Source organism: Ziziphus jujuba, chromosome 7, assembly GCF_031755915.1.
Source record: "Ziziphus jujuba cultivar Dongzao chromosome 7, ASM3175591v1".
In the NCBI taxonomy this organism is placed as follows: Eukaryota; Viridiplantae; Streptophyta; class Magnoliopsida; order Rosales; family Rhamnaceae; genus Ziziphus; species Ziziphus jujuba.
Window position 1 is genome coordinate 11646673 of NC_083385.1, and position 22266 is coordinate 11668938.

General features: G+C 33.7%; 2 protein-coding genes and 1 long non-coding RNA gene across 3 annotated transcripts; 1 reads left to right on the forward strand and 2 right to left on the reverse strand.

The window, feature by feature from the left end:
• Window positions 1-412: 412 nt before the first annotated feature.
• On the reverse strand, window positions 413-1568 carry LOC107424778 (uncharacterized). The gene is made up of 2 exons (XM_016034632.4): window positions 982-1568; window positions 413-727 (listed from the first exon to the last, which is right to left on the reverse strand). Exons 1-2 carry the CDS (start codon window positions 1412-1414, stop codon window positions 645-647), a joined length of 516 nt encoding a protein of 171 aa, XP_015890118.1. The 5' UTR covers window positions 1415-1568; the 3' UTR covers window positions 413-644.
• Window positions 1569-8431: 6863 nt separating this feature from the next.
• LOC107424785 (protein DCL homolog, chloroplastic) lies at window positions 8432-10571 on the forward strand. The gene is made up of 3 exons (XM_016034645.4): window positions 8432-8918; window positions 9218-9332; window positions 9983-10571. The coding sequence occupies exons 1-3, from the start codon at window positions 8539-8541 to the stop codon at window positions 10160-10162; spliced, it is 675 nt and encodes a 224-aa protein (XP_015890131.1). The 5' UTR covers window positions 8432-8538; the 3' UTR covers window positions 10163-10571.
• Window positions 10572-14182: 3611 nt separating this feature from the next.
• Window positions 14183-16421, reverse strand: LOC107424794 (uncharacterized). The gene is made up of 4 exons (XR_001582068.4): window positions 15867-16421; window positions 15596-15691; window positions 15334-15460; window positions 14183-14606 (listed from the first exon to the last, which is right to left on the reverse strand). It is a non-coding gene; the product is annotated as an uncharacterized LOC107424794 (long non-coding RNA).
• Between the last annotated feature and the right edge of the window lie 5845 nt (window positions 16422-22266).

The window sequence follows — 22266 nt, forward strand, 5'->3', positions numbered from 1 at the left end:
AGGAGATTTATGTGAGTGGTAAGTATAGTATCTTCAACAGTTAATTGCCTACCCTTCCACGAAAGAAGAAGTCTGTACCCATCAAAGAAAAATCTAACCCGCACTCATTAAGAGATGCCAGAGAGCTTTTTCCCTGTTCTATATCACTGTTTCTTTTTAAAAGTTCAAAACCATAGCTTTGCAAACCCCCAAAAAAAGTATAAAATAATAAAAAATACAGAACCTATTCAATCAGGACACGGATATCTTTTTTGACCCTTTTGCATATTATTAGAGCATTCAGACACAAATTCTAATAACCTAACTAATCCCCAAGTGACAAAGAAGAAAACACAAGTAAAAACACCACCAAAAAACATTACCAATCAAAGAAACAAATTTATAAATAAACAAAAAAAAAAGCGAAAAAAAAAAAAGGTCAATCCAGCCAAGTTGGTTCCCATTAGTACTATGCTTTTTTCTTTTTTAAATATTTGTTCAACCCAACCCAACCCAACTCCAACCACAAGTCAGGTGGTGGTGATGGGAGTTGATGGCGAATCATTCATATCAAAAACAAGTTGAGAGGTTGATGTTTTTGGTTACACTGATAACTCTGGTTTGGTTTGCAATTATCCCTGACATGTAAAACTGATATTAGCTCTCTAGCTTGAAGATTGCCGCACCGAACAAGCAACCACCTGAGCCCATTGTCTCAACCTTGTCTTCATCGCTTGAGGATTATCGCCTTCATCCAACCAACACCACCAAAAACACACACACACACACACACACAAAAAAAAAAAAAAAATTCAGATTCAAACATAAAATAAATTATCGAATTAAACGCATAAAAATACTAACAAATTTATTGGGTCATCATAAAGAAAAGATCAGATTCAAACATTTGATCAAAAAGGAAACAAAGGATCAAACGCAAATCAACCAAATCAATAAAGTCAATAGATGCCAAAAAAAAAAAAAAACAGAGAAAATGAATACCAGGGCCGAACATGGTATGAGGGCTACCCAATGGAGACAGAGTATCGCACTCGGAAGGCGGAGACGAATACGACGTCGTGGGAATCGTCGTGGATATTGTCGTGGTAGAATTGGGCTTGGAAAGAGAGTCGTAGTAGTTCTTGTTAACGGCATAGTAGAGCTCCAGAGCAGGCAGAGTATCAGAGAGGCGTTGATCCACAACCTCAGGGGAATCGAACCCAAAACCTAATTCGATACAAGCCTTCAGCTCATCGAGGTCCTCATCGGTCACGCTCTTGCTTCTTCGCTGCTTCAGACGGTTGCTCTTCCTCCGCAGCCACGCCTCCTCCCGATAAGCGTCCGGCGACCAAGACTTCTGCTTGTAAAGGGAAACCGGCGGAGGCGGTGGCTGCAGTGACGGCGGCGGAGGAGGAGGTCCGTGGGGTTCAGACATGGATGAGGAAGGGATGATGATGGAGAAGAACCCGAGCACAGGCACAGCCCCCCTTAGGTGGGGATGTGCGGAGGTCGAAGGACCTCGCGCGCAGAGCTGGGAGAGCGCTATGGCTTTGTTTTGGTTTTGGGTCTCTCTCTCTCTCTCTGTTTTTATTTATTAATAATCTATATAAGGGAGTACGAAAATTGGAATATTAAGGGAAAAAAGGTGTGTGTGTGTGTGTGTGTGTGTTTTGTTGAGTGGTGGGCCAGTGGAAAGACTTTGCTTTGCTTGGTCCGCGTTATCATGACTTGCCTTTAGTCATTCCTTTCATAATTTTCCTAGAAAATGTGTGTGATGTATTTTCTGTTTGCTTGCCCAGAAAAAAAAAAAAAAAAAAAACTATGGTGGTGGACTGGTGCTGGTATTTTCTTTCATTTTATTTGAATTTTGGATGTTAAGTAAAATACAAATTTAATTAAATGCCTGTGTTAAGGAGTGGTTCTAATTGTACCGGTCACTCATTTATCATATTTCTCGATTTGGATCTATTGTTGTACCCACCAAGTTATTATTTGATTATACTCCATAATTATATGCTTAAATATTAAGTAATCAAAGTCTGGCTTATACGAAAATTATGTAATCAGTTTAATTACATTAATTTACAACGGTTGGTAATTAGGTTTAAGTGAATTTTGAGTTTTCTTTTTAATAATCTTTTCCTACTTTTTATAATTATTTTGACAAATAATATAATATTTAAATATATATATATATATAATTTAACAAATGCCGTTACTTATGTTATGGTGAACAAATATCTAGACGTTCAGAGAAGATATCTAATACCGATAAGATTTGCTACACGAAACCTAAACCACGTATTAATTATTTTTTACTTAGTACGGATGATCTTGACCAATACGATGTACTGTATATGAAATATATATGCCGGATTATTTTTTCAGTAATTTTTTATGGGGTACGATATGGATGCATATGGATGAACTCTTTTTATTTATTTATTTATTTATTTTTGTGTGGTTGTAAATTTCTATCTGCCTAATTATGAAGATTAGGTCTAGTTTGGCATATGCGAAGTCTATTTAGGTACTCTAAAAATAAGATTTTTAATAAATGTCGTTAACCAGCATTTCATAATAAACTTATATAATACATAAACCTCAATTAATTTTAGTTTGGCATTGTCATTCATTGATTGAGAATCTACTTTCTTTTCTGTTTTGAGTATAATACAAAGCATATAATTGTAATATTTCTAACAAGTGGTCTACTATTCGGCATCTTACACCATGTCAAATTTAAATTGCATAGATAATGGTGAAGAAAAAGCTACTATGATTATGGTGGCCTGGCCATTAATTAACAATGATGTCCATGTATCAAGTGCTCTATAGCTTTATAATCCCCGACATCATATAGATAAAGACCCAATATTAAAGAATCCAAAACATGCATACACATAATTTAATGTAACATTTTAATTTGTACTAGAAAATTCTAAATTACATGTTTATCAATGTTGATTTAGTCAAAATTATATGAATTAATGGAGTCTTCCTCCCAATAAATTTAATTAAACTCTCTAGTAATTGATTATATATATAATAATTCAGTCAAAATGTTGATAATCGAGGAGTTTTAAAATAAAACAACAAGTAATTAAAATATACTAAAAAAAGGTTAGGTTATCAGTCACAATACAATACGTCAGTCCTCATCACTACCTTAATTAATTATACACAAATTTATAATCTAAATGGGTATTTAGATTAATACAAAGAGCATATGGCATCAAAAGATGCTTTGGTACCACAATTTCGCTTATGGCATACCAAATCAACCAGGTGGTATCGTATTTAAAGGTCACACCACTTGATTCGTATCTATTAAAATTATTACGTGTGCAACGTAAATTTAATCCACATAGCCATGAATAAAAAAGTTATTCAAAATCAACATATTGATAAGCAAAAATCTTACTTTGTACATGTCTAGGTCACAAATAATTTTATTTGGACAAGGATTCTGAATTTGAATTTTTATATTTTTTTTAATTGACAAAATTAATAATATTAGTTAAATTCATGCTAAGGAATCAATGGCTGGCGGCTGATTTCCCTTCAGGAATAGGTTTTTTTTTTTTTTTTTTTTTAATTTTAGCCATAACTTGACCAAGAAATCCAAATATTGATTGTTTGCGGTGCAAAATGAATTGAATAGTTTCTTGAGAGTTAATTGATGCGCGATTGCTGGACTGTTTTTAGTCAATTTTAAGGAAACAAAAAAGTAAGCAATCGAGTTTAACTGGAAAATTGGAAGGCATTGGACAAGCAAGAACCAGCAAGGCATACTTATTCCATCAATATGAAAAAGGAAAAAAAAGAAACAAAAAAGAAAAAAAACCTTTTAATCTTGGTCAGTACGTTGAACAAACTGAAATATCAAAACACCTTCCATTTTTAGGTCAGAGCCATTGAAAGCCCAGGCTGTCACCTTTTTTCTTGAATAATAAATACATAGAGTCCCATTTTTAATGATGCCATTTTTTCCTGCATACCTTCTGAATTTGGATACAATTTTCTTTAAATTTCGATCACCACTGTCACGCATATAAATGTTAATGTTTTTATTATTACTATTATTATTTATTTATTGAAAATAAATAATTTGAATTCAGCTCATTGTTAAAAAAACAGTAATTTTTACATTTTTACTTTTGAAATGTACCTTAATTTAAAGATCACTTTTTGTAAGTTTTTCTTGGTCCTGTCATAGCTTTTTGGCTAATCATCGGCTCCAGGTTCACGGAAAATATTATCTACTTCTATTTCTTATACCATAAAAAGTAAAATGATGTTTAAAACGAAAATTCGTAATCATTTAAATATTTATTTTAAAATAATCAAAATTAGGGATAACAATTTTGGAACAAAAACTAAAGACGGATTTAATGCAATTTATTTTCTTTTTCGCATTAGCCAAACATTTTGATAGGAAGAGATAGAGAAGTCCACAATGATTTCACCAAAAAGCTTGTATATATATATATATATATATATATATCTAGAGAGAGAGAGAGAGAGAGAGAGACGGGAAACAAATATTAGACAGAGAAATGTAGTGAGTTTTGGAAAAAAATTCGAGAGAGATGTAGTAGAAGTTTGGGGTGAAGTAGTAGAAAGAGTGAAATGTAGAGCAAAGTGTTAAATAAAATTGTATTTCCCACCAAAATTGTATGTATATATCTGAGGTCCTCAATGAAAGGATGAATTGTTATAATTGGCAAATTGGTTATTGGTAAACATGAATTGTTAATTGGCAAATTGGTAAACGTAATCTCCATGTGAATTTCTAGAATTAACGTGCGCCATTAGGATTAATGAGAAGTTCATATATTACTTTTCAAATATTGGAATGACAGCCTATGGCCTGTTCTCTATATTGTCCATCATGAATGTCACCTGCATTTGGAATATGTATATCCAATAACCCTGTTCATGCTTTGTTTGAATATTTTGCCTAATATTATGACTTATAACATCTAAATTAATAAGGAGGATAACTAATTCATAAAGTTCATAAAATTAGATTGATCATGTTCTTTAAATTTACTAATGGATTGTTTATCCACGCAACTCCCACAAACCACTTGCGAGAGGACACCGATCCTATGGATGTCCTAATTCTGATTTAGGTACTGTCTTTTGGATATAAAATCTTCTCACTAATAAAGTCACATATGTATCTAAATTTAGCTAGACTTATTTTTGACCATTGATTTTTCTTGTTTCTTTCCTTCGAGCCCAGGCTATTGGATTAATGCCTATGGTTGATGAGGTAAGAGAGTTACCATTGTTATCTGATTTGAATAAGTCTACCACATATTTAATCAACCATCTGGGAAAGCTATAGCTATGGCTTCATCGAGGAGCAAGTGGCGCCAATAGTCTGAGATCTTGCAGCAGTTTCAGTAATTTGGTTGTTTGTTTTTCTCCTGGAAAAAAGTCGAGGTGTTTTAGAGTAATGTTTGAATATAACTTGGTGCACAAGTAAACACATGGGCTTACAGATATAGGAACGACACGTGTCCATCAGTGGGCGTTTTAGTATTTTTGATCGAATTTCTTAACCTTAACCTTCAAAAAAACAAAAAAAAAAACACACGCATTCACTGCGGCGCCGTTTGTTTATCATAAGGCCGCGTTGGTAAGATTCTCTCGAGCGAAAGGCTTTCGTTTGATTCCCGGCTACAGCGTTATGAAATGAAGTCGGTCCTTATGAGGCAATGACCTCAACTTTTTATTAAAAATAAAAAATAATAATAAAAAAACCAACAATCAGCTGGGCTAGCTCGTGGTGGACAACCGTTGGTCCACGTAATGCCAACTCTTAGGCCTACTTACGTGAAGGTGGATGGTTTGGAAACTTGAACCACCATCCAAACAAACACGTATTTATATTACATATTGGATTTAGGAAGCCACAAATACTCTCACCCTTAAGGTTATCCAACCGAATACAAATCAAATCAAACATTTGAATTTTATAAATTATAGCTATATTTTAAATGAAAGATAAACATGTTTGTTTGGTAAGATTTAAATACGTCATTTTTAATCATTTCAGTACGTGTCGGATTTATAACAGGCAAAACTATGTGGCATACTTGGACAAAGTTACAAATCAGTTTCTCATAAAAGTAAGACACGTTTGCTGATAGTAATCCGATGAGATAAGATCTACAAGATCCAACTCTAAACCAAATGAAAACTTTTATAGTAAAAAATGCAGAGTACTAATACAGAATAAAATCCTGCGTTTATTCCAATTTGTCTTTCTTTGATGCATTTAAAGGATTGTGTTTTTTCAGTCAGTTTAACCCACATCGATCCCACCATCACCTGCACCAACGTAATTCAGAAATTATTGCTCGTCCATGAAATAACGTTCTTTACTGTCATGATTTAGAAAGTTCCTCGGTCTTAGCCTTTCACCATATTTTGTGTACCCATTGATTATTAAGTTTCAAAAAACCAATGTCTCGTTGGGGGTATAGGAGGTTTGCTGATAGCCTGATCCGATGCTGCCAGTTATGGTGTAAATTAACGTGCAGCAGAGAATTCATATCATGGACTTCGGAGCCAAATCCCAGTTTTAGTATACTAGCATGAATTTGATGGGTTTCTTCCAAAGCTGACAGACAAGAACAGGATATGTGAAACTGAATGACAGAGCATTTGATTAATAAAGAAGTAAAGCTTTTTCGGGTTCATCGCTGCTTGAGTGTCCTCTATGGTAAAATTGCATAGTATCAACGAAACAAAATCAGTAAATTTTTTGCTTGATATTTATTTATCTATAATAGTAAGCATGCATATTTTCAAAAGATCAACATAGATACCGATTCATAAGCATATATCATATACTGAAATTTAAACAAATTACATATCTAAAGTAGTAACAACAGCAGAAGATGATGCCATGATCTGCAACTTGTTATCAACTAAACTCTCTAATTGAAACTCTGCTGTCAACAACTAATTTTTTCAAGTAACTTACCAAGCCATAAACATGTAAGCACACTCTCACTTCGCCCCAAAAATTAATGAACCATTTATGTAGTTTTTCTAGCACACACATATACTTGGCATATATTATATATATATATATATATATATATATGTATGTATGTCCTGTCACAATATGCACATTACATTTGATACATGCCCATACACATGTCACAAAACTCACACACACTTGACATGTCACACACTTGACATGTCACACACATGTGACAATTCCATAATATTATTATAATAAAATGATATTTAATAAAATAAATAAATAATTGTGATGCTTATTCTTTTAGGTTTACAATGGAACTTAATTGAAAAAGAAAATTGTTTTTATGGTGTAACTGATCAACCAAAATTGTAAGAAAACTAATCCAAAAAGATTTTTCTATAAATATCAATTGAATACAATGTTCAAATTTATTATTAAAATATAGAGATCAATTAAATAAATTACATGATTATAGACTATCCATACACATGAGAAAATTTTCAGTCCATACACATAAAAAAATTCTAACACTATAATAATAATATTCGATAAGAAATATAGCGCAATTTTCTTTTAAATTTTACATGTCATCGGCAGCTTCCATGCTTCCATTCCCATCTCCGTGTCCATATCAATTTTATTTCTATTTTGTCGGCTAATGCAAGAACAAGGTTCAAAATGATACGTATAACCCACACTAGGGCCTAAAAATACAGATGCATCTGCATATCCTCAACATTCTCTTACAGTGTGAACTGGGTTTAAAACTTTTACTTGCCTTAAAATATTATAAAAACAAATCTTTTAAAACTTAATTAAAGAAACTCAACAAAACAACAATAAAGGAACCAGTGTCTATAACCTGGAGTTATATATATATATATATATATATTCGAGATCGACACAATTAAGCGAAATATGTAATTTTTGATTCCATTTGGTCTCGATCAACAAAATTTCACAGTGGGTAAATTTTCTGCATTAATAACGCACAAAACCGATCAAACTCCTAAATGATATAAAGTGTTCTAAACTTGTTAGGACCATGTTTCTTTTGTTCGGAAGTCCAAAACGACATTATAATATGACTCCAGATTAAAACTTTTAAAATGAAATATGTATTTTTCTATTTTGGAATTAGCTTTCAAAACCAAATTTACAAGAGTGTAAAATAAATTATACGGAATCATTGATTCCAAATTTCACTAACACGGGTTTCTCTTCCAGTTATACAAGTTTATTAGAGTTCAAAAAATAATATTTAAATAATTTTCTTCAAGAAGAACATATTACAGGTTGGGGGAAAAAAAAAAAAGTGCTGTAGGTGTGGGGCGCACAGTCAGACATGTCAATTGGGCCCCATCACTTTTGACATCAGCAGTGCCAACTCAGCCACGGAAGAAGCGGCTTCTTCCAATCACATTGGCTGCCTCCTATCCACTGAAGATTTCCTTCTATCAGTAAAGCCGTCTTCCAATTGCTACTCAAGCCCAAAGAAAACCATGGCTTTGACTGTGAGGAACTGACACGCCCTAGTATATGTTTTGGCCATGGCGACGATCTCTAGGGCCTCATCATCAGCACCACCTCATCATGTTCAGCTCCATAGAAACTCAATCCCAGTGACCTCGTCTTCTTCTTGGAATTCGAGCCTAAACATACAGTTTTGCAGAACTCGACGCGTTTGTGCTCTGAAAACGGAAGGAGGCAGGGTAAGTAGCAGCCAACACGCTTATGCTCCCGGTTTGCTGAAGAAGCCGGTGGTGGTTGTTTCTCAGCCCCCTGATAGAAAGGAAGAGGAAGAAGATCAGGTAGAGGAGGAAGAGAGAGATGGGTCTGAGTGCAATCAGTGGGTGGATTGGGAGGATAAGATTTTGGAGGACACTGTGCCTCTCGTTGGCTTTGTCAGAACCATTCTTCATTCTGGAAAGTAATTTTTCTGTTCTCAAAAACCCTTTTATTCCAATTTGTCTTTCTTTGATGCATCTGAAGGATTGTGTGTTTTGTGATTGCTGCAGTAAGATATATATATATATATATATAAATACATATATAGTGTTATTGTGGATAATTGTGAGAAATTTCAATTTCATACCCAGAATGCAATCAAATTAGTTGTGTTATTGTCTGCATAGTGATTTTGTATGTATCATAAAGAAAACTCTGTCGCATAAACATCTATGTATTTGCTTACTTTCAATTCCATTTACAAATGAATGATTGTCGCAGGTATAAGAATGGGGATAGACTGGGTCCAGAGCATGAGAAAACAATTCTCGAGAGGTTGCTTCCTTATCATCCCAGTTATGAGACAAAGATAGGTTGTGGAGTTGAATCAATCATGGTATGTATATATGTGCTTCGTCATTTTTTATGCATTTAGTATTAAGAAAATGTTTTCTTTGCTGTTATTTTTGCTAGTTTATATTCGGTTGTGAAATTCTTTTTTATGAAGTCCTTATTTCATCATGATTCTAATAGAGTTTTCTTTACTTTGAATTTTGTATACCAATGACAATGCTAAATGTCCTTATTTATGGTCTTGGTAGAAACCCCCACTTAAGCAAACACATATTCTGAAGAAAGCCATTTTGTTTTTGTTTTTGTTTTTGTTTTTGGTTTTGGTTTTTTTTTTTTTTTTTTGGGGATGATTTTCGTTCGTGATAATAGATTTCAATAGTCTTATCTCTAAGATCTTCATTGGACAAAATATCAATGCTTATGAAAAAAGTAACCTTTAACATAACCTTTATTGTTGATGTTTAGTACCACTTTTTAGTAGATGTGTTTCATGTTAAAAACGAACCACATACAAAGGCATTGCTACCAAGTTGACTAAATTTTTCACCTCTACCTTATGTTTGAGTTGTACAAGAGAATCTGATTTTTGTTTCATATAAATTTATGCATATGTAGTATGAATTTCTGGACCTTTAAATCTAGTGTATGTTTGATCATTTCATGGCTTTCTAATTATATAAAATGGGACAACAGATTGGATATCATCCAGAGTTCAAAGAAACCAGATGTATGTTTGTAGTTCGGAAGGATGGAGAGTTGGTGGACTTCTCATATTGGAAATGCATAAAGGGTTTGATCAGGAAGAAATATCCTCTGTTTGCTGACAGTTTCATTCTCAGACATTTTCGACGTCGCAGACATGGAAAGATTTGAAGCTCTTACAAACCATACTTGAGCCTTTTCACACCGCTAAGCTCGATGGTCAATGGAAAAATTTATAAAAAAAAAAAAAAAAAAAAAAAAAAAAAAGCTCCCCATGGTTAGAAATTTCAAGCTACGTACAAGATTCGGAAATTACAAATGCATCTATAGGGCTACTTAAAATTTTCCAACTCATTGCATGTGGTTGATCGACATGTTTACTGCTGAATGAATTTCCATTTTTCTTTTTTTTTCTTTTTAGTGTTGTAATATAAGGAAGCAAGAACCAGCTTACACCTTTTTCATGGCCTCTGAAGCTTGATTAATTTGTCTGATCTCTGAGGTCATTCATTCCTGCTGAGTGAATCTGTAATTTACAAAATTCTGAAATTTGGAGAAACGATTAATTAATTCTTGCTAATCGGTGTTATTTCCATCATTTTTTTTTTTTTTTTTTTTTTGGTTGCATCAACACACTTGCTGTTCTACAGCATATTCAACATTACAACAAACTTCCCTTGTATGGGATATGCAAGGAGACTTCGACTTTTTTTTCTTTTTTCTTTTTGTTCAGTTAAATAATGAGACTTGGACCTGTTAATGCAGGAGTTGATGTTTATTATAACTATTTACAAGTTGATGGATTCCATTGCTTTGATTGTTTACTTTTGCTTTTCCGAGGAAGACTTTAACAACATCAATTTAGGGGAATTTACCCTAATGTCTCTTTTGAAAGAGCTTTGAGGATATATACCCACCGAATTGTGAACCTTTTGTTTTGTCCTTTAATATCCATTATGCCCTTAAAAAACTTTTAAAAAACCTGTATGTCTCTTCTCTCCCTCTTTTGCTGCTTCTTCTTCTTTTTCTTTCAACTCCAAACGCCTTCACTTCCATGGCCTTCATGTTCGTGCTTCTACAAATGCTACTGCTTCTGTTGACTCTGGCAATGGCAATGGAGCCGTACTAGCTCCAGAGAAGAACCCACATGTTACTCCTTATGCAAGACAGTATTTCCCTCTAGCTGCCATTGTTGGTCAAGTACTTCCTTTTTACTCTTTTATTTTTTTTTTCCTTCTTCTGGAGAAAACGATGCTTTTTTTTTTTTTTTTGGGGGGTTAATTCTGCATTTTCTTATGAAAATGGAATATGGGTTTTGGTATGGTGTTTTTAATGAAATGGGTCTTAATTATTTGAATTTCTTGTACTCTTTCTAGAGCTTGGGTTATCAGAGAATTTGTAGATTAATTTTGTGTTTGGGTGTGATGGCTTGGTGTTACTTCTCTAATAGATTGACATGGTTAAATTATTCTAACGAGATGGATTGGTGAATAATTAGGATAAGAGGCATTTTAAATTTCAGGGAATGTCCTATTTGATTTTGTACAGCCACTAATTCATATGGAAGAAATAAATTAAATAGGACTAGTATTAAAATATTCTTTAAGTTGCTATAAATAATGTGATTTCACTCTATAAACCAGTTAACATTTACTGATGATTAATTAGTTAATCCTCCACCAATGTGAATTTGTGTATATACAATGTCTTGTATGATGCGATTAAAACTGCTCTATTGCTCGGGGCTATTGACCGTGAAATTGGAGGGATTGCTATCTCTGGAAGTCGAGGAACAGCCAAGATAGTGATGGCTCGTGGCCTAAATGCAATTTCGCCACCCATTGATGTGGTTGTTGGTTCAATTTCAAATGTAGATCTAGCATGTCCTGAGGATTAAGGATGCTGAGTTCTTACTGGTTATTTTGTAATATCAGCAATTGATGTGATGCTGTTTATGAATGACCATAAAATGATTGTGTCATGGGTCATCTGTTTTCTACTCTCATGCCAAATTGATTGAAAGGGTAGAGTAGGTTTTGCATCATCTTTCTTACATGACAAGCTTAAGAAACTCTTTCTTGGGAAGTCATATGTTTGATTCTCAATTTTAAACTTTTTCGTCTCCTTTTAGTTTGCTTTTAGTTTAGTGGTTATTTTGTAATATTAGCAATTGATGTAATGCTTTGATAATGTGTGTTTCGACCAAGACCATGGAAAATCTAACTTTATTAATGATCCTTAATAAAAGAATTCACAAAAAGTTTGGAAAAGTTAGAAAATTTCATCCAAAGTTGATTATCTACTGGGAGAACCTTTTATTTGGTTTGGAAGACATTATTTGGTTTAGGAAAAAAATATGCTGTTGAGTTGTACGTTAATAAATTTTCAATGTAGATCGTATGTTTAATGTTATGGCACCCTATATTAATGTTATCTTAATATGTTGAATCTAGCTTTACTAATGATAACCGTCGACAAAATAAGATCCTTGGTAGTGATAAAAATTCAAACAAAGATGATTACCGATGGTGCATTGGTAATTTCCGATGCCGACAGGTCCATAGGTAATTATCGATATGCTTTTGGTAACATCAATTCACATATTTTTTGACTCCAAAGAGTCCGCTAATGTGTGTTTCCGACAATAACATGCAAAATATACATTCATCAAATGACCCTAAAGAGAAAAAACCCCCAAAGTTCGGAAAAAATTCTCAAATTGGCAAAAAAATTTGATTACCGTAGAGCCTTCGGTAATTATCAATGAAACCTACAGTAATCAATTTATAGTTGCTAGAAAAATTACTTTAGGTTTCATCGGTAATTATCGAAACCCTTATGGTTATTACATTTTATCAATTTTTTAGCCCCCATAAATCCCCTAATGTATGTTAAATGCAACAACATGCAAAATATATATTCTTCAGTGATCCTAAAGAGAAAAAACCCCAAAAGGTCTGAAAAAGTTCTCAAATTGGTACAAAAATTTGATTACTATAGGACCTTTGGTAATTACTGATGAAACCTATGGTAATCAATTTGTAGTTGCTGGAAAAATTATCGTAGATTTCATCGATAATTACCAAAACCCATATGGTTATCACATTTTACCAATTTTTTGGCCCCCACAAGTCCCTTAATGTGTGTTAAATGCAAAAATATGCAAAATATATTTTCTTCAATAATCCTAAGGAGAAAACACCCCAAAATTTCGGAAAAAGTTCTCAAATTGGCAAAAAAAAATTTATTACCGTCGGGCTTTCGGTAATTATCGATGCAACCTATGGTAATCAATTTGTCCTTACTGAAAAAATTATTATAGATTTCATCGATAATTACCGAAATCCCTGTGGTAATCACATAACATTACCGTGGATTTTTTTATTGAGGATCATTAATAAAGTTATACTTAGCATATTCTTAGTGGAAACATATATTATCGAAGTTGTTGGATTGAATTATGGTGATTTGCTTTGAAAAAATTATTAAATTGAAATTACCGATGGGGTTTCGGTAATTACCGATAGAACTGTCGGTAATTTTTCCAGCAAGCATATGGACTTCTAATATGGATTACCGACGGTTTCCTCGGTAATTACCGATGACCCGTCGATAATCAACTTTGGTTGAAATTTTCTAACTTTTTCCAAACATTTTGTGGATTGTATTGTTGAGGCTTATTAAGAAAGTTAGATTTTGCATGTTCTTGGTGGAAACACACATTATTGTAGTTGTCAAATTTTTTTAAAAAAATGACAAATTGTAATTATTAACGGGGTTTCGATAATTACCAATGAAATTGTTGGCATCGGTAATTACCGATGCATCATCGGTAATTACCGATGCATCATCGGTAATCAACTTTATTTGAAAATTTTCCACTTTTTTCCATTTTTTTGTGGATTCTTTTGTTGAAAATCATTAATAAAGTTATATTTAACATCTCTATAACAGTAAAAATGTACAAAATACACCTACTTTATGTAAAGTTTATATATAATTATTTAGATTAGATAATACAAAACTTGTGCAAATAAAGCAAAAAATCATAATTTACTTGATTACCGATAGACTATCGGTATTATCGATTTTGTGCCGTCGGTAATTGTCAATCCTTTTGTTAAATTGTCAATCCTTTTGTTTTTCATTTTGAATCATTACAATTCAATACACCTATTTTGATAATGTGTATTTGCAACAAGAATAAATTTCCCACTATAATTCCATAAATACATTTATATTGTATTATCATGATTATCAAATACTGTCTCTATAACTGTAAATAACATATAAAATACTTAAAATACAGTACTATTTTACCAAAATAATACCACAAATGACTTTTTTAACAAAACAATACAACAATACTATTGACTTTTTTTACCAAATCACACATCCAACAATTGGGCTACTAATTACATTCCTACAATTCCATTGAAAAAAGAAAAGAAAATCCCTGCTCCACCACTACTTTCCTTTCCTCTATGAAAACGCATTTCTCACCTTTCCTCTTGTAAGCATATGAAAGACGTAGGAAAAATTGCATTCACATTATAGCCTGCAGCTGATTCAACTTCCACTTCTGGGAGATCAAAAGGAGCTCGACTAGTTTTTGCTAGATGAGAAATAAAGAGCATAAACAATATAGGAAGCAAGGGAATATCGGACCATATCTGCTTTTAAGGTAAGGATCTTTTTAATTATCATCAAAATTGCATTTCTCTTTCACAAATTATCAAAATTTACAATTATTTTTTAATTATGTATTGCACCATAGAACATGTTGAGTGCAACATTCTATAATTAAGATGCTCAGTTTGAACTTCATGTTTACACTAGTTTCTCTATACATAAGAAAAAAGAAAATTTGTGTCAATCATTTTTTTCCAAATTCAATATAGAAGTATTTCACCTGATGCAAACTGAGAGATTAATATACACCACTAATAACTCTCATTTGAAATTAAGAGAACCAGTCCTACAACAATGGATATATGCAAACAAATATAACATTAGAATCTATCATTTTTCGTCAAAAAGAAAAACAAAACAAGACCAATATTTCTTTTATACAGGGCATTTTTTATTTTTTTTTGGGTCTTTGAAACATTGATTTGCACAAGCTTCCAAAGCGTAATGCACTTATATTATATACGCATTAGCCATGAAAACTAAGACAGTTAAATTAATATGCATTTATAATTAATTCAACATTATAAGTTTTACATGATGTGAATATGGAATATGCATCTCTATGTCATCAAATACCTCATATAAATCTTACCTCTAATATATACACATATTTATAATATAGAAAGCAAGCAAAAGAGTAGCATAGTTACCAGGTCAAGGACATGGCAAAGAGCTTTGATTCCATTTTCATCCACAGAATGGATATGCTCCTCCACCCATTTTCTTAGAACCAAATCCAATTCCAGAAACCCACATTGTCTGCTCTTGTAGAGTAGTCTAACCCCATCCCCATCCAAAAAGAAATCAAAACATGATCATCATCACCAAAACCCAAAAACTTAAAACCTAATTTCCAAAAATTGAATAAAAAAACAGAGCAAATAAAAAAGAAAATACTTGATGAATAGGCACCTATTGCTCTTTTCGTCTGAGAGATCGATAGCAAGCGAGTTGAAATTGTTCGAATAGAAAGGATAAAACCCAGCATTTACACAGCCCAATAATGGCCTGGAACCAAAAACAATTAAAAAAAAAAGAAGAAAAAAATCCACAAATTGCAAACTCACCTAAGAAATTTAGAACTTCACTTTTATTTTCGATTTCTATATTATACTTCTTTTTTTTTTTTTTTAATCTATGCACAAGAAAAAAAGAAAAAAAAGGGAAGAAATGACATGAATACCAGCCAAAGCAGAGTCTTCATGGGAACAAAAGAGGAAGCTCAACTGCTGTTGCTGCAATAGAGCTGCGGTGGATCGCGGCCATCAATTTTAGAAGTCGATCGATAATCATCAACGTCCTTCTCAAACTTGCCATTTTTTTTTCCGGAATGTGAGAGAGAGAGGGAGGGAGAGAGAAAATGTGAAAGCCCCTTTAGTCTTTAAACCGTTGTCAATGTTCATAAACCAAGAGGTATGACATACGTCAAAATATATGAATATTGGTTAACTTTTTATTAGGTAATGTAGGCCCACTTGTATTGGTGACTTGGGGAGAGATTTAGGTTATTTCTCTTAGTACTGTAAGTTTAGTATTAAGATTTAGCTACATGGTGGAACTGGCTTTGAGGTGACTTAAGCAAGCATGAGAAAAACTCGTAGTTCAAAAAATACACACATTAAGGTAAGCAAGAAATATTAAATCGATAGTTGTGGTATTTGCAGCTACCAATGATGCAACCAGTTAAGTTGGAAAAATAGCTAAATCGGATACTACCAAGGCAAGAAATCTAGTGGCAAGGGTCCAAGAGTTCCAGATATTTGTCCATCACTGAAAAATGCTATAAAATGTGGAAGTAATGACAAAGTCACTAGACTTGTATCAAGAAATGTGTAGAACTGCATTGAGATTTAGTAGACGAAGAAAATTAGCCTCTAAGGTCTTTATGCTTATGACATAAGGAGATAACAAAGCCAACACCCAAAAATAAAGGGAAAAAAATACAAACTCCCAACACAAACAAAAATGTGGATGAGCATAGCAAGGTACTTTCCCATCCTGGTAGATATATAATTATTAATTTGCGGAAATAAACAAAGATTCCAGTCTTGAGAACACAAGGGCCCCCTTAAACCATAGAACCTATATTCTTCTTTATCAACCATACACATGGGCAATCTCTTTCAAGATAATTGTGTGAGATGGATATATGGGAAGAGTTAGTGAGAAGCAGAGGAATGGAAAGAGTGGTGAGAAGAAGAAGAAGAAGAAAAAGAGAAGGAGAAAAGAGCAAGGAGTTAGATAGGTCTCCAAACCTACCAGCTTTTGGTCTTAGCCTAAACCAAACTAATTATTAGAAGACATAATTCAGGAAACTCATATTTAAAGTTCATAAATCAACCTACCCACATAGGATGCTAATTTTGGCTAACCGGCTTAACAACAAGTTTTATTGCTTCAAAACGAATGGGATGAAAATAGAGACAGCATAGCAATGTAAAATAAAAGATTAAATAATACATTTACTATACTATTTTTGTTGCACCATCTATTTCCATGCATTACTGTTGTCCTTATTTTGGTCAGCATCATCATGCACTATAAGCAAAACATGGAATAGTGTTCTATTTAAGCTAGAAGTAGAAGATATGATTCTTAAATATCAAGAAAACACCATATTTAAATCTCTTTACAAGCTAATACATTCATTTGGAGCTTATCCATAAGGAACTAAGTTAATGCCCCACCTAGCAGTTTTAAAACTAGCATACTTAAAGTTTTATTTCTCCTCGAGATTTAAATTTAGTTCTCAAAGAACCATGAGGTCCTTATCTTCCTTGATCATTATGAAAACAAAAGCAAAATTTCCAACCTAAACAAGGATTCAACAAGAAATCTATGTCAAAATTGTTCAACTTTCTTTATTATCGTTGGGTTATTATAAATGAGAGGGAAAAAAAAACAGAAATGGGGAAGCTGATAAAAATCCATCTTGTTTATTTTGTTTTTTTTTCCTTTTTATTAGTGACATGACATCATACCCACACAAATAAAATGCTCAAATGATTCAAAGTCAACCCCATCATTTATATTTGTATTCACCAATTTATCATAGTATTATAGGAATCCATCGCATTCACAAGCTATCTTCGCAGGGAAAAAAATGGCTTAAAATCCCAAAATATCCAGAAATCAAATCATCCAAATAAGATCACGAATAAGTGCAACCACAATCCCCAAAAATAAATAAATAAATAAAAATCTCTTCCAATGAAAATTACAATAACCAAACCCATTAACAAAAAATAATCATCTAACACAAATAACATATTCATGATGTATTATTTATTAAAAATAAATAACTAAAGGGTTTGAAACATACCTAGAGTAGAATTTTAAGGATCTTAATACGCATAATAAATTCCAATCAAGTATAAAATATTAACCTCCGAAGGCAGCCATTGATAAACTATCAATCTACTATCTACAAAACAGAAAACAATGTAAAGTAGTGCCTATGAACACATTACTCTCAAACCACTCTCAGATCTCTGAAAACCCTAATCTCATTAATAAAATACAGTATATATTTTTTGCTTGCCTTAGACCCTTTTATAGTCTGTGCAAGTCAATAGGCTTATAATGAAAGTTGGTCCTCCAGTCCAATGGGCCAAATGAAGTCTTATAGAGAGTGTGTGACCAAGAACCCTAGTACAAATAATAAAATAAGCCAGTCTCATTAATAACATAAATGGGCCTTGTAAGTGAGAAATTGATTATGCAAAGTCCACATTTAATTAATTTATGTAACATTCTCCCATTTGGACTGCATAATCATTATATATATAATCCAAACTCACTTACTATAGAATCTCCTGAACCATGATACCATTTCATCTAAATATATAGTATGCTTACAGGACACAACAATACACCAGACTAGGTAATAGAGATTCTCTCAGTAAATCTCTCAAAACGTGATACCATTTCAACTGAGCATTTTGCATACCATAAACTCAGTCTAGGTAGTAGAGATTTACCTAACCATGTGCAATCCCCAAACACATACAATACCATTTCATTCGAGCACATCGTGTATCGACAGGATACAACAGTATACCCAAACTAGGTAGTAGGGACTTACCATGGCACCTGTGGATTAACATACACATATATACATGGACTAAAAGTCTCAAACAGGCTTGTGAATATTAGGAGCAATAATATGTGTAATAAATCATCTCATGAATAAATAATGATCCACATACATCAATGTATTAAAAATACTCAAAGAAATAAATAATGCTCAACATGGATATTACTGCAGAATACATAATAAACTCCCACTGACCCACAGCAGTCTCAACTGCCTAAGAATCCCATACGGGACACATGCTCCTCAAATATGCCTACCGGTAAAGCCTTGGTCAGTGGATCTGCCACCATGCTATAAGTCGTCGTGTGAACAACAGTAATGAGACCCTCTTCAACTTTTTCCTTTACCACAAAATATTTCACATCAATGTACTTCGCACCAGGAGTACCTTTTAAATTATTGGAGAAAGACACCACTGCAGTATTATCAAATACATCATAATAGGCCTCTCAATGGAGTCAACTACTCCTAAATCACGGATAAAATTTCGTAGCCAAACTGCATGATGGGTAGCCTCATAACACGCCACATATTCTGCTTCCATAGTCGAGGATGCTGTCACTGACTGCTTGGCACTCCGCCAAGACACAGCCCCTCCTACCATGATAAATATATAACCAATGGTAGATTTCTTATCATCCACACAATCTTTATAGTCTGCATCACTATAACCAACTACTTCAAGAGAGTTGGTGCGACGATATGTCAACATATGATTTTTAGTACCCTGAAGATACCTAAAGACCTTTTTAACTGCTTGGTAATGAATAGGATCAGGATTGCTCATAAATCTACCAAGCACACCTACATCAAAAGCTATATCAGGCCGTGTACAAACTTGAGCATACATTAAACTACCAACTGCTGAAGAATAGCGAACATTCTTCATTGCCATCCTTTCTCTATCATTCTTGGGATATTGATCCTTAGAAAACCTTTCACCTTTTGTGGCTAGCACATTTCCAGGAGAACTATTGTGCATATCAAACCTCTTAAGGATTCTATTAATATAGGCTCTCTGAGAAAACTGCAACACATAATTAGTCCTATCTCGCACAATCTTAATGCCCAAAATAAAAGAAGCTTCACCAAGATCTTTCATATCAAAATGGTTGCACAACATCTGCTTTGTCTTAGACAATAGGTCAGTGTCATTAGTAGCCAAAAGTATGTCATCAACATACAACACCAGAAATATAAAACTACTCCCATTGACCTTCATATATATGCACCTATCAACCACATTCTCCTTAAAGCCATTTCCGATGACAACCTCATCAAACTTGAGATATCATTGTCTCGAAGCTTGCTTAAGACCATAAATTGACTTCTTAAGCTTACAAACCAAATTACCATTCCCTGTTTACTGGAAGCCAACTGGTTGGACCATATACACATCCTCATACAAATCACCATTCAGAAAAGCAGTTCTGACATCCATTTGGTGCAACTCCAAGTCATAATGCGTCACTATCGCCATAATGATTCTAAAAGAATCCTTTGTGGATACAGGAGAGAAAGTCTCTGTATAATCAATTCCTTCCTTCTGGCTAAACCCTTTAGTTACAAGTCTAGCCTTATACCTCTCCACTTGACCATTGGAGTCCTTTTTAGTCTTAAAGACCCATTTGCACCCAATAGGCTTGCTACCCTCTGGTAACTCAACCAAATCCCAACCTCCATTTGATGCCATGGATTTCATTTCATCTTCCATTGCATCCAACCAAAAATTTGAGTTTAAACTGCTTATGGCCTCCTCGTAAGTGACTGGATCTAAATCATCACTTATGTCAAACTCATGCTCCTACAAGTAAACCTCATAGTCATCAGGAATAGCTGATCTCCTAGTCCTTTGTGACTTCCTCAAAGGTACATCAGCATCTACAATAGCTGGAATATCATGCTCTTCAACAATGAGTTCATTCTAACCAACTACTGGTTCATCAACTACTGGATCAACAATATCTCTATCAGGAATAACTATACTGGGAATGAAAACACTTTCTTCTCTAAATTGAGGCACCCTTGTTCCATTATTATCATCAAATCCAAAATTATCTTCAAAATAAATGGCCCTGTTTGATTCCACGATCCTGGTGGTGTGAGAAAGACAGAAGAATCTTGAACCCCCTAGATCCTATACAATAACCAACAAAATATCCACTAATGGTTTTCGGATCCAACTTCTTAATTTGGGGATTATAAATCCTTACTTCAGCTTTGCAACCCCATATTCGAAAATGGTGCAAATTAGACTTTCTTCCTGACCACAACTCAAAAGGTGTCTTAAGAACGGACTTACTTGAAACTTGATTCAAAATATAAGCCGTCGTCCTTAAAGCCTCTCCCCACAAATAATCTGGCAAACTAGAATTTGCCAACATAAATCGCACCATATCCAACAAAGTCCTATTCCGTCTCTCAGCTATGCCATTTTGCTGAGGTGTAGCAAGTATCGTATATTGCGCATCAATGCCACACTCACACAAATAAATAGCAAAAAGCCTTGGGTTCCTTCTAGTTTCATCATATCTACCATAAAACTCACCACCTCTATCAGACCTTACAGCTTTTATTTTCTTATTCTTTTGAAGCTCCGTCTTTACCTTAAACTCTTTAAAGGCAACTATAGAATCTGACTTCTCACGAATAAGCTCAACATGTCCATAATGAGAGTAATCATCAATGAAGGTAATAAAATATCTATAACCACCCAAAGTAGTTGGTGTAAAAGGTCTACATATGTCAGTGTGGATTAACTCCAAAACATCTCCACACCTAGCTAACTTATCCTTTCTTACTTTGGCAGTTAACTTCCCTTTCACACATTCAACACAAGTCAACAGATCAGAGAAATCAAGATTAGGAAGTATCTCATCCTTCTCTAACCTTTCCATTCTGTGCCTAGAAATATGTCCCAAACGTTTATACCATAACATTGAGGAATTGTCATTAACTCTTGGGTGTTTGGAAGCAACAATAGGAGCAACAATAGGATTAACAGAGAAATTGAGACCATTATTAAATAAATCAAGCTTATATAAATTGCCACATAAAGTTCCAAAACCAACAACTTCTTGGACTTATCTACCTGATGTAAAACCATAGCAACAGACCTAGACTTACTTAATTTAATATCATCCTCTTCCTTGACAAGGATAGCAGTCATGGGCAGAAGGTTTGGGGTGCTACTAGCTGTAAAAATAGTAAACAACAAGACATTCAAAATATAAGACAATTCAATTACTATTTTCCATCCCCTCAACACAAAAACACAAACATAAATATCGCTTAGAGTCTTTGTAGCACTAAAGATACCCTTACGCGGGCCAGGGACAGTTAACCAAATAACCACAATCAAATGCATTGAACTGAATCACCGACAGGGTAACCCAGAACCTGCAATTCATGGTATTCAATCAACTTCTACTGCCATTCCAGGCGTCATACAAAGCAACTAAAACCATCGACAGGGTAGCCTAGTTAC